Genomic DNA, 13586 nt, shown 5'->3' on the forward strand with positions numbered 1-13586 from the left:
ATCAACAAGCTTTCCTGCCACATTTCAAATTTGTGACCAGTGCCCAATGACCTTTCCGCCAAATTTCAAATTCATGACCAACGGTCCTCCCTGTTCTCAGTCAGGTCAGTGGACCCACTATTTATAAGGACGATCTGTAGACCTCACAGCATATCCTGAAGAAAGCTACAGCATGATAGCTGAAATGTCAGTTCTAGCTACCCAGACGTGGCGAAACCCGGACAACAGCAACAATCAACTTTGGTGTTACATTGAACTCCGCTCTTAACCTAGAAGCATATATTTCTTTTGCAGCAAAAAGAACATAAGAATAGCCTTACCGGGTCAGACCAATGGTTCATCAAGCCCAGAAGCCCGTTCTCACGGTGGCCAATCCAGGTCACTAATACCTGACCAAAACCCAAAGAGTAGTAATATTCCATACTACCGATTCAGGGCAAGCAGTGGCTTCCCCCATGTCTTTCTCAATAACAGACTATGGACTTTTACTCCAGGAACTTGTCCAAACCTTTCTTAAAACCAGCTATGCTATCCGCTCTTAACCACATCCTCTGTTAATGCGTTCCAGAGCTTAACTATTCTCTTGAGTGAAAAAATTTTTTTTCCTCTTATTGGTTTTAAAAGTATTTCCCTGTAACTTCATCGAGCATCCCCTAGTTTTTGTAATTTTTGATGGAGTGAAAAATCGATCCACTTGTACCCCTTCTAACTCCACTCAGGCATCAGCAAGAGGTAGCTCCGCCCACACCCTGACATCATCCACCGGAGCTCATCCTTAAAAGGGGAGGGGCCAATGGAGCTCAGTTAAACAGGCTTGGGCAGGCAAGCAGGAGGCAGGAAAAAAGAAGGAGAGAAAAGCAGAGCAGAGAACAGGAGAGGGGGGAAGAAGGAGCAACAGAAGGCAGGAGAGAGCAAGGGGCATCGGTGAGAGGTAGCTCCACCCACACCCTGACATCATCCACTGGAGCTCCTCCTTAAAAGGGGAGGGGCCAACGGAGACAGGTATAGAGAGGGCTCATTGAAAAGTAAAGGTCCTAGACCAGTGTATCTCAAACTGTGTGCCTCCTGAGATTCCAAGTGTGCCGCGGCACACTGAGGAGGAATAGAGGCACCTGCCAGCTGACTTCCCTACACGGTACTTTGCCAGCACTGCCCGATTCGCCAAAGGCCTGCATGTTTCCCCCTTCTCTTTAGTGTCCTCCGGTTTCCCCCCTGACCTCCCGGTCTCACCTTTAAAGCTAATTACAGCAGTCTGCAGAGGATCACCGGTAGGTAAAATGATTTTATTTTCAATATAGTGATTGAAATGTGTCAGTTTTGAGAATTTATATCTACTGTATATATTGTGTGTATATGAAAAATGAATGGAAAAAATTGCATTACAATTAGTAAAGGAGATGGGATCTGGGTCAGAGGTTGGGTGGGCCTAGGGAGGTCTGTAGTTGGCGTACTCAGTTGATATTTGTTAGACTTAGGGGGTACTTAGTTTGAAGTAGTTGAGAAACACTGCTGTAGGCAATCAGCTGGCGCCAGTGCCTCTCCTTCTCTCCAGCCCTCTTCCCTGCTGGCACTCCCTACTGGCATCTCAGGGCCCATCTGGAGGGCCTCTACACATGCATGGACATCGACATGATGATGTCATGCATATGTGTGATATCATCACGGCGACCTCCGCACACTTCTGGGTGGGAGGATTATGCCAAGGAATTGTCTGGATGGGAACATCTGGAATGAGTGGAAATGCAGTGGATATTAGCAGGTGGTCATAATAATGTGATTCAATCATAATATTCCATTGATGGTTCTTGATACTCTGCATTGGTTTAAAATCTTCTTTATAACATTGCTGGATCATAGCAAAATATTTGACATGTATCATGTCCGAAAGATAAGCACTTAACCTGTTAAACCCCTTGAAATCATGCACTAATTAATATAAAGGAAAGTTTGGAACCATCTTAAGTAAAGTGAAAATTATGAAAAGAGGCTCTTTTAGATAAATAAGTTCCACATTTATTTCTTTTATAGACTCAGAACCGAATGAAGCTGATGGCAGATAACTATGAAGATGATCATCTTAAATCTTCGTCTCATTTTGACCAAACCAACCATAAACCCTCCCCAGACCAGGTAGGTCCTTTTTCTTTTCTTCTAAGGGTTCTGTAATCTATGTGATCTCTTTATTTCTGTGCAGTTTCTGTGTGCTTTATCACTGATTAAGGAATAAGTTATGGAATCAGAAGAGCATTGGATTCTTTGTATATTATGATGCCTTTTATTGAATGAAAGCAAGAATAATACCAAAAATGAGGATGATATGCATGAACTTTAGCAGCCACACAAAATATTTTTTATCTGATGATTGGACCTAAGTGGGTTACTGGTCTCTAACTCTCATGTGCTGCAACAATTTTTAGATTACTCTTATCTGAGACTAAAAGGGATCCTTTTTATCTTGGACCAATGTGGCTAGAATAGAATCAGTGTTAGATGAAATAGCCCCAAAAAGAAAATACCAAACAGAAGAGGGAACCCCCCTGATTTAGACTGTCTGCTATCTCTGAAAGAGGAATGCTGGATCCTGGAAAGAAAATGTTATAAAAATCAAAAAGAGGAAGATAGAATAGCATGGAGAGGAAAGATAAACATATATAAAGCTCAAACAAAATCAGTCATTAAAAAAAGTATTATGCCAAACAAATAGGAAAAGAAAAACCAGACCTGAAAAACTATTTTGTTTATTAAAAACTTTATATACCGCATATATAGCCAATGAGAATCCAACGGTTTACAATACAGTTGGATTCTCATTGGCTATATATGCGGTATATAAAGTTTTTAATAAATACAGTACAGTAAATACGGTTTACAATACAGTACTTCCCCGATATTTGAGGGGGTTCCATTCCAGGAACCCCCGCGAATCTTGAAAACCCGTGAATACGGTTTTTCATGGGGGAGACTGGAGAGGGCAGCGGGAGAGGCAGGAGAGAGCAGCCGGAACACCAGCGAGTGCAGGAAATCACTCGCTGTATGCTCCGACCGCCTCTTCCTGCACTAAGACGGGCCTTACCAATCAGGAGCTGCTCTCTCCTGCCTCTCCCGCTGCCCTCTCCTTGTTGGCAGTTCGCGGTCGGAAAATACCACAAATGACTGCGAACCGCCGACCGCGAACGACCGGGGGAACACTGTATATATTTCAAAACAAGTTTGAAAAGAACTCCATTCAAAAATAGAAAAGGGTTGGTTTGTTTTTAAATAACACAGTTCTTAGCAACACCATCACAATTAACAACTAAATCTATAAATGTTCCAACAGCAATCAAATTAGCAGCCTTTTTTTAAAAAAATCAAAAGTGATAACATCAGAACCGACACCAATAAGAGATACACCACCAAAAGCACAGACGTACTAAACCCAGCGCTGCTCCTTGTGATCCTGTGCAAATCATTTAACATTCTATTATTGCCCCAGGTACATTGCATTAGTGACTTCTATTCCGCCTGTACTTTGCGGATTACAAAAGAGCTAGCTGGACATTTCCAGGAAAGTTACAATTTTGGCTTACAAATGAGATGAGATAGCTGGATATTTCCAGGAGATATTGCAAATTAGATAACAAGTAAGACAACTGGACATTTCTAGGCAATATTACAAATAAAATAACAGATAAGATAGCAAATAAGATAGCTGGACATTTCCAGTCAGATTGTGAGCCCACCAGAACAAATAGGGAGAAATACTTGAGTACTTGAATGTAAACTGCTTAGGCTATAAGCAGTGTATAAATACAAAAAAGTCACTTTACAGACCTTAAAGAGACAGAGGACATTTCACAAATAAACTGGCACAGCATAGTCCCAATCACAGAATGTGAACTTAATTTTAAACAAACACACCAAATCCCAATGCTCATCTAATGCTTCTCCAATATTTGCTAAAAATATCCATCCAAAAATTACTATAACCATTTGCTAGGTTGGTTGATTGGCTCACTAGAAAAAGGAAAATTTCCTAGACAACTAGAAAAAATTATCCTTACCCGTATCCCAAAAGACCAAAAAGGAGACATGAGCCTTATTAAGAACTTCAAAGCGGAAAGTATGGTAGCCAATCAATTCACAGAATACCAGGAACACTACAGTCAACTACATGCCACACAATCTGGCTTCAGAAAACACTACAGCACTGCAACCCTGGTAAGAACAATGACCGCTGAGAAAAGGAAATATATGAGCATCAGTCAACAAGTTCTTATTTTATAATTTGACCTAGCCAGTGCATTCGATATGGCAGACCTTCAGCTCCTACTACTAATTCTAAAAATCCTAGGGATTTGCGGTAAGGTGTACCCCTGGTTAGAAGGAGGGGTTGGGCATCACTCTTGTCAGGGATGTTTGGGGGGATGTTCCAGCAGGAGGGAGTGGGCATCCTTTCTGCCGTGGGCAATGGGAGGGGGTTCAGGGGTGGCGGTGGGAGAGAATAGGCATTCCTCTTGGTGGCTGGCTTGCAGTGGGGTTCAGGGGTTCCCTGCTACGGCCACTCAGCTGATTTCCTTGCCGCAATCAGTTTAGCAGCTGTCTCTATTTGAAATGTAGCCATCTATTGTGATTCTCCTAACAGATAAGTATTAGATCATTTTATCTTCTTATTGAGTGACTTCGGTTTCATGCATTGCATAAGGCTCCTGGTATTTAATTCAGTTGAGTAGGTGCTTCCATTGGGATTGATGATGTGGAACACAGCTCTGAATTACTAATATTAGATGGGGTGATCTGATAGGCAAAGGCTCAAATTCTCACAGATTTCATCTATAGGATGCAGATTAAGAAAGTAATTCAATACAACTCTCTTTTTGAAAAATGGGTCACTTTAAATGGTGTATTGTGTCTTCTCTTTAGAAGCTGAGGACTGAAAAAGAACCATATGGGTGGTAGTGTTTCTTGATTTTGATGTAGTTTTTTGGCTACTAAGATTATGGTTTTCTTATACTTCATAAGACGTTTGGTTGTTAATTAATGTTAAACTTGAATAAATAAAAAAAAATTATAAATGGGCACTTTAAAAGGTCAAACATTCATAGCTAATCCTTTAGAATGCAGTAAAGTGGCAAAGATAGAAGGTGGAGTTCTATGCCACTTCCAACATTTACCTCTTGGTGTCTATACTTCTGTCTATATTTATGATACTAACCGGTACTTTATTTCATTTCTATGCTGCACTGGGATTTCCTCCTCTTATCTATCAACCAATAGGATGATGAGGAGGGTATTTGGGCATAGCCAAACAGATGCTCTTAGTTCAGCCATTTTGTTCAGAACGGTGAGAACCAGTTTTCATTAACTGTAAAAATGTTTTTCAACATCCTCTTGCATGTCTTGCTCCTGGTGTTTTTCATTTTTCTTTGTACAATGCATGTAGGGGGTGGTTGTTTTTACCTAATCATCATAAAATTCTTTGTATTTAGAATCACTTTTATTTTTTTGTTATAATTGATGGGAGTACTTTCAAGGCATGTAATTAAGTTAGTGCACAAAAAATCCTAAAGATGAAGAAATTTATATTGCCAGCCTGCAAGTGAAAATTTTATTGTCTTTTATAAAACACAATTCAACATTTTTAACTGTCAGCCGCATCTGATCTGACATTGATCTGTTCATAAATTCCATATTTTAGGTGTTTTCAAAACAACTCTTCTATGTCGTGTGGTCATTAAATATGCCCTAAAATATTTACTGATACTATATTTTTGTCTGAAATGCTTAAGTTATTGGAACTAAAACAAAGATTGGATTGAGGGAAACAAACCTGCCAAAGCTTTTGACTAGCCCTCCAAATTTCCAGAGTCCTAAGAATACAGTGAAGTTTATATAATATAGTCCTTTCAGGTTAACTCATATGTAATAATAATAATTTTTTTTTTATATACCGCCTAACCAAAAAATAAATACACTTCTCCCTCGTCATTCGCGGGGATACGGGCAGAGCCAGACCGCGAATGCCAAAAAAACGTGATTATCCGGGTCTGACCCACCCCCACCTCCCTGCCGCCTTCCCGGCCTTACCTGGTGGTCTAGATCTTACTACGCTCCTGCCCCATGCAGATCGCCATGAGGAAATGACTGTAGGGACTACGGGAACTCCCAGCAGCCATTTCCTCATGGCGATCTGCACGGGGCAGGAGCGTAGGAAGATCGCTCCTGCCCCGAAAGTCCTCTAGACCACCAGGTAAGGCCGGGAAGGCGGCAGGGAGGAAAAAAAGATGGATTTTTTTTACATTGACTGTTTTTTTTATTTTCTCCCTCCCCAGAAAAAATTGCGATTATATGAAACCGCGAGTGCAGGAACCGCGAATGGGGAGGGGGAAGTGTAAGCACAAATAACAACAAATAAGCATAAGTCATACAGTGGAGAGTAATTTTAAAAGGAAAAAACAATTCAAAACAAAATACAATAAATAAGAATTGGTCCTACAGTAGAAAGTATGATTAAAAGAAAAATGCAATTTAAAAAAATGGTTCTAAGTGGATTACAACAAATAAGAACCGACCATACAGTAAAAATACAATTTAAAAAAGATACATTGCATGATGGAAGCATCGAATTATTAAACGAAACAACCAGTTAGGATACAAATTTTTCAAACAGTTGGGTCTTCAATAGTTTTCTAAAATCAAGATAAGAAGAGGATCCTCAACGGGGAAAGCACTAGGCAAGAATTTTTCAGTGCTAGAAAACTACATAAGGCTATGCTTGCTTGTTTCTTTATTTCCTGCAATGTTCTCCAGTTACCAGTGCGGAAACAACTGGTTAGAAATTTGTTAAATAAATGAATCTAGTAGCCTGAACACCTTCCCTCTATTTCCAAGTTTATCTTCTGAAAGAAGGAACCCATCAAGGGCAGAACTTGAATTTCATGCCTTGGGTGATCAGATTCCCTCATGTTGATAATGGTGTCACTTTTCTCTTGATTCGTTATGTCTCCCTAAGATAATTTGTTAGTATAAAATGTGAAATTGTTCAAGTTGAGTTTAATTTTTGTAAAACACTTGGTAATACCCAAACAGTAAAATGAATCCTGTTACTGATAGATTTATTTCTCATCCCTTGTGGCTTCTAAATAACTGAGACAATGTAGGATTTCTGGTAAATAATTGTTAATGGTGGATAAATGTTGTTTTAGTAGGTTTCCATGGTCTTTTCAAGGATTTACATAATTATGGATTTCAGAATGTAAAGCTTGCTAGTCACAGAACAGAAAAATCCTAACTTGGGCTGCCTTCTTGTCCCATCAAGGACTTCTTTAATTCATCGAAAATGGAGCAGAGTAGTAGCCTAATGGTTAGAGTAGTTGACTGAGAACTGAAAAAGCCAGGCTTTAAATTCTGTTGATGTGTCTTTAGGATTTTGGGCAAAGTCACTTCACACTTCATGGTGTATAGAAAGTAAAAGTGCAGCGATGTTTTGCGTGCAAAAGCTCATTAACATCAGTTTTCAATAGCATCAAGTGCAAAACCTCAACAGTGAAGTTTCGGAGAAAAGTCAGCATTTTGGGGGACTCAGCCGTGATGTTAAAACATAGGACAAACTGCTAATATGTGTTAACACCATAACAGATAACACAGATGCATTTAATTGCATCTTTGAAAGTATAGCTCCTTGTGACCTTGGGTAAGTCACTTAACCCACCATTGTCCCAATTACAAAAAAAACCTTTGATTGTGAATCCATTAGGGACAGAAAAAGTGCCTGCATATAATGTAAGTAGTAATATAAGTAACTGTTCCATGTTTTTTTGCTGTATAATGCAGATTAATTACAGTGAACACTCCTTTCCCCTTTCCCATGCCCTACATGTGATTTAGTGTGTATTGCCCATGCTGTTTTTCAAATATACCGTATTTGCCGGCGTATAAGACGACTTTTTAGTACCTTAAAATCCTCCCCAAAGTCGGGGGTCGTCTTATACGCCGGGTACAGTTTACATGCCCTTACTTGCGGGGCTGGATGTACTCAGTCGCGCGGCTCTTCTTCTCCCTACCTTCTCTGCTTGCAACACAGAGCCGAACGGAAGTCTTCCCGACGTCAGCTCTGATGTCGGAGGGGAGGGAGGGCTTAAACAAAGCCCTCCCTCCCTCCGACGTCAGCGCTGACGTCGGGAAGACTTCCGTTCGGCTCTGTGCTGCAGGCATGGCAGGTAAGGAGAAGGAGAGTAGCCTCGCGGTACCAAGAGAGAGGGGCGGCCGCCCCGCCCCGGTTGCAGCACAGCCGGCCAGGTCCCCTTACTTTTGTGGCACTTCCCCGACCGACCGATAACAGCCCGGGTCCGACAATCCTCCCTGCCCTGTAGCCGCGAATCTAAATTACCTTCTTACAGCAGCTGTAAGAAGGTAATTTAGATTCGCGGTTAAGGGCAGGGAAGTTTGTCGGACCCGGGCTGTTGTCGGTCGGTCGGTCGGGGAAGTGCCACAAAAGTAAGGGGACCTGGCTGGCTGTGCTGCACCCGGGGCGGTAGAGAAGGAGGGGGGGGAGAAGGACGCTGAAATGCCATGGTGAAGACAGGAGGGGGGGGGGAAGGACTCTGAAAGCACTTGAAGACAGAGGAGGGAGAAGAACGCTGAAAGCACATGGGGGAATACAAAGGGGTGGAGAAGGAAGAAGGGGTCGTCTTATACGGCGAGTATAACACAAAACTCTATTTTTTAACTAAAAGTTGGGGGGTCGTCTTATACGCCCAGTCGTCCTATACGCCGGCAAATACGGTACATGTTCTGTTATAAGTTGTTTACATTTATGTACCAACTGCATTCATACAAAGCACTGATATTTAGGCATTTACACTTGCTCACGAAAATGTCATTTGGGTGCCTAAATGGTAGCTTATAAATAGGTGAGAAGATGGAACCTGTATCTACATGGGAGTTGTCAACAGAGCTACGATACAATCAGAGCAACCAGATGCAGATATCCAAAAGTTGTAACTGAAAGGGGAGGTGCTGATGCTGGGAGATTTCAACCTGCCAGATGTGAAATTGGAAGAAATTGAAAGATCATGGATGCCTTTCAAAGTGCTTTAATGTTCATTTTGCTGATTTAAGGAACATTCGTACTTCTTTTTTTACCGAATTCCTTAGGGATTCAGCTTTCAGAATTGACACAATGGGTCACTCATCCAACACATAGTGCTGGTCACATTCTTGATCTTATTTTTTCAAGTTTTTCTAATCAAATACTTTTATCTATTACATATTCAGACCTATTCTGGACAGATCATCGGTTAATTTTGTTTAGGTTGATCTCTACTTTACCAGTGACCCCTTCATCGTCATCCCCATGTTTAGTTCAAACTCTAAGGAAAATTGATCGAAATATTATTCCTCCTCTCTTTTCTTCATTTCCTGAGAATTTACCTCTTTGCTATTAGAACAATAGGCTCGAATCTTGATTGTTACCCTACATACATATAGACTATAAACTTGAAACTTGAAATAACACTTGCAGGTTCCTGCCCCAATTATGTTGGGTACATTTTTTAACAACTTGAAAACTCCAAAAGATTCTGCCAGAGGAACTTACAAAGATACAAACAAAAAGGCAGTGCAGTCAATAGGTTCTTAGTGAGGTGTCTGGCCAACCCTGGAGGCAGAATAAAAACACCCTATAAACCAAATAGAGATATAATTAGTGATAAGGGGATATCCTCAGTGTGAAGGATTAGCGAGGGGAGGAGAACCTCCAGCGCTTAATACAACAAAGTAGCGGCGGGAAGCCACCACCTGCACACCATCACTGGATATCACCCGTGTGCTTAACCAAATTAAATAATCAAAATTATACGATCAAAATTATACAGTGGATCAAAAGTGAAACACACAATACAGGGAGGCCAAAACACCACTCTAAGAACCCCCCAGCCAACTCCACAAGAAGTAAAACTTAGCTTGAATTGGAGAAAAGATATGTCCTTCCGATGTCAGCAGGTCCAGGAAAAATTGGATTAAAGACCTTGTTCTCTGGGCTGGGTTCTACCAAGCCTGGTTTCAGAAGTAAAAAGTCCCTTCAGGAACCCATTCAATGTGAAAAGCTGAAGACCTTAGAGTCATGAAGGAGAATCAATCCAAGCTGGCTGGAAGAGAGGCGGAGAACATTTTTTAAACATAAGATTTGTACTTTGCACGAAATCTTTCAAACAGGGGGTTTGGTAACTCAAGAGACTAGAGAAGATTTAATAAGCCCACTCAGGTCTAGACTAGATTTTTTTTTTGCATTGAGTTCTTTAGCTCAATTATTAAAAATACTCGTAGTATCCAAAACTAAAAATCTATGTACTTTTCATGATCCAATTCCATTAGCTTGGATCAAAATTGGACGGGCATTGTCTTTTACCATTTTTATTGAAAATGATTAATCTGAGTCTGGAACAAGGACTTTTTCTTGTGTCTTGGAAATATTCTTAGGGTTACCAGACATCTGGGAAAACCTGGACATATCCTCTTTTTAGAGGATTGTCCGGGTGCCCGGAGGGATTTCCAAAACCCAGCAGTTTGTCCGGGTTTTGGAAATCCCCACACTCAGGGCCACATGCATGCGACATCATCACATCAACATGTGCAGAGGCCCTCCAGAAGCATCCCTGAGCTCGGGGAGGTTTCTGTGGAGTGGGGCTGGGTACGGAACAGGACTGAGCTGGAAGCGGAACATGGCTGGACATGGTACAGCTCTTGGATTTTGTTGAAAAACAAATGTATTACATCCCCGACAGTCCGGGTTTTGTATAGACCACAGCATAGAGACGATCATGTGCTCTTTTCTAAGTGAAACTTTGGAATTCTTAGAAGCGGGTTGTTTAGTACTTGCGGTGTCTATAGATATGGCATCAGCCTTTGATCATGTGGGCCATCAATTGCTAATTAATAGATTAAGATCTATAAGTGTAACTTTGATTATGTTACAATATTTTAAGACTTATTTAACAGACAGAACTTTATCTGTGAATTTCTCAAATTCCCACAAAATCTTTCATCTTGAGTATGGAGCTCCCCAAGGATCTTGTTTTATATCTTCATTGTTTCTTTATTAACTATTATTAAGGAGTTCGGACTAAGAGTGTATTGTTATGCAAATGATATTTTAATCGCAGCAAAAATTGATCCAATTAAATTTAGGAGTAATTAATGATGGTTTGACTGCGGTAGCAAAATGGCTTACCCAACAAACTTGTGCTATACATTGAGAAATGTATCTGCAATAAAGTGAAGGGACTCAATTGGGCAGACTGGATGGACCATTCGGGTCTTTATCTGCCGTCATCTACTATGTATATTTCTATGTATATCTTGTTGGATTTCAGGCCATTATCCTTAACCTTCTCAAAATTTAACTAATGGTGTGAAAACAATACCTGCTGTGCAGAAGTTTAGATACTTAGGCATTAGAGTTGACTTTCAATTAACTTTTGATGATCAAGTTTCTGCTTTGGTTAGATCTTATTTTCATGCCCTGAGAACCTTACATGTTCTCAGAGGTTTATTTGAAGAAAAGAATATACATACCTTGATCCATGTGTTTCTAATTTCAAAACATGATTATTGTAATGTTGTATGCATGGGCATTTCAAAAAATAATATTAGATGATTGCAAACGGTTCAAAATACCACACTTAAGGTCTTAGGATTTTATTTTTTTTAAGTACGACAGGGTCACTCCACTTTTTCTCCAATTTCACTGGCTTCCAATTTAAAATTCTTATGCTAAACACACAGAACTTTGTTCATACAGTGTCTGGATAACCTTCATACTGTTACCACTTTATATACACCTATGAGAACACCTAGATCTCTTCAAGGCAATAAGTTAAAACTTCCCTCAGTAAAATGGGCAAGCTGGGAATCAACCAGAAATAAGGCTTTTTATTTTATTGCACCTAAGTTTTGGAATCAGCTTCCGCGAGTCCTCCGGCTTGAGGTCAACTTTAAATCATTTAAGAGCTTATTAAAGATGTTTTTTCAAAGAATTGGAATTGATGCCAGTATGCTGGGTCCCTTTTTTCTTGTGTGTGTGTGTGTGTGTGCATTTTGCGTGGTTTTTATTGTTAGATTGTTGGTATTTATATCTTAATGGTAGGTCTTTCCTATTTTTATATGGAGTTCCTTTTGTTTTTGTAATTGTAAACTGCATGGACCAGTCATATGATCAAGTGGAGAGATACGTCTGGCGAAAGCGCAAGTGGAGGAGCAAATGGCTATAAATATAAGAAAGGGAGACAAAAATTTTTTCAGGTATATTAGTGAAAGGAGGAAAACAAAAAATGGAATTACGAGACTGAAAGAAGGTACGAACCGCTATGTGGAGAGTGATGAGGAAAAAGCAAACGTGCTAAACAAATACTTCTGTTCGGTGTTCACAGAAGAAAAACATGAAGGACTGCAATTGGTCAGCAAAGTTACACCTGAGAATGGAATGGATACTGCACCGTTCACAGAAGAAAGCGTATATGATAACTTGAAAAATTGAAGATAAACAAAGCTGTGGGACCAGACGGGATCCATCCCAGGACATTGAGGGAGTTCCGAGAGGTTCTGGCGGGTCCTCTTAAAGATTTGTTCAATAGATCTATAGAGATGGGAGAGGTTCCATGGGACTGGAGAAGAGTGGATGTGGTCCCTCGTCACAAAAGTGGTTGCAGAGATGAAGTGGGAAATTACAGACCGGTAAGCCTCACTTCAGTTATTGGTAAAATAATGGAAATGTTGCTGAAGGAAAGGATAGTGAAAATCTTAGAATCTAATAATAATAATAATAATAACTTTATTCTTATATACCGCCAACAATCTTGCGACTTCTAGGCGGTTTACAATAAAGAGAAACTGTACAGACAGCGAATTACAGAGTATAGCAGTGTACATCTGATTATAACTACATTAATCGTGATAACAACAGTTCGTATGCTGCAGGGCCATGCGGCTTACAAAGAATTAGAAAAATTCCGTAAATTGAATGGAGTATTCATAGTTAGTGATTAGGGGTTAACAGTTTACAAGTTCGGTTTTGGGATGGTATTACGAAGGGGGGCTATTGTCCTGGTTCGTTCCCTAGGTATTTCGAGAACAGGTAAGTTTTTAGGTGTTTCCTAAATTCTCCATATTTGTTTGTGTGTGTAATTAGTTTTTCTAAGTCTTTGCCCCATAAGGCTGCTTGATACGATAGAAGTTGTTGATGGTATCTCTTATATTTGCATCCTCTAGCCGGTGGGGAGACGAATTTCAGGTGTGTTCTTCTCTCATGTCTGTTGGTTGGGAATGAGAAGAGGTCTGTTATGTATTTAGGGGCTAGACCATGTAATACCTTGAAGCAGAGACATCCCAGCTTGAACTTCGTTCATGCCTCCATTGGCAGCCAGTGCAGGAGTCGGTAGGAAGGGGTTATGTGATCGGACTTTTTCAGCCCAAAAATCAGCCTGACTGCTGCGTTTTGTATTAGTTGTAGTCTCTGCATTTGCTTCTGGGAGATTGCCAGATGGGTAATGTTGCAATAATCAAGGTGGTTTAGTATTAGGGATTGTACTAGAATTCTGAAAGCTGAAGCG

General features: G+C 40.4%; 1 protein-coding gene across 11 annotated transcripts in view; it reads left to right on the forward strand.

Annotated features, from left to right (window-relative positions):
• Positions 1-13586, forward strand: part of ERC1 (ELKS/RAB6-interacting/CAST family member 1) — a 509833-nt gene that overhangs the window by 431436 nt on the left and 64811 nt on the right. For 8 of the 11 annotated variants that reach the window (XM_033952310.1, XM_033952317.1, XM_033952311.1 and 5 more), the window contains one exon: positions 2029-2130. In XM_033952310.1, the coding sequence (XP_033808201.1) occupies positions 2029-2130 (102 nt within the window). Of the gene's footprint in view, positions 1-2028; positions 2131-5256; positions 5324-13586 lie in introns of those variants that run through there. The other 3 variants (XM_033952319.1, XM_033952320.1, XM_033952321.1) reach the window with 1 other exon arrangement.

The sequence above is a fragment of the Geotrypetes seraphini genome, chromosome 7, assembly GCF_902459505.1.
Source record: "Geotrypetes seraphini chromosome 7, aGeoSer1.1, whole genome shotgun sequence".
Lineage (NCBI taxonomy): Eukaryota > Metazoa > Chordata > Amphibia > Gymnophiona > Dermophiidae > Geotrypetes > Geotrypetes seraphini.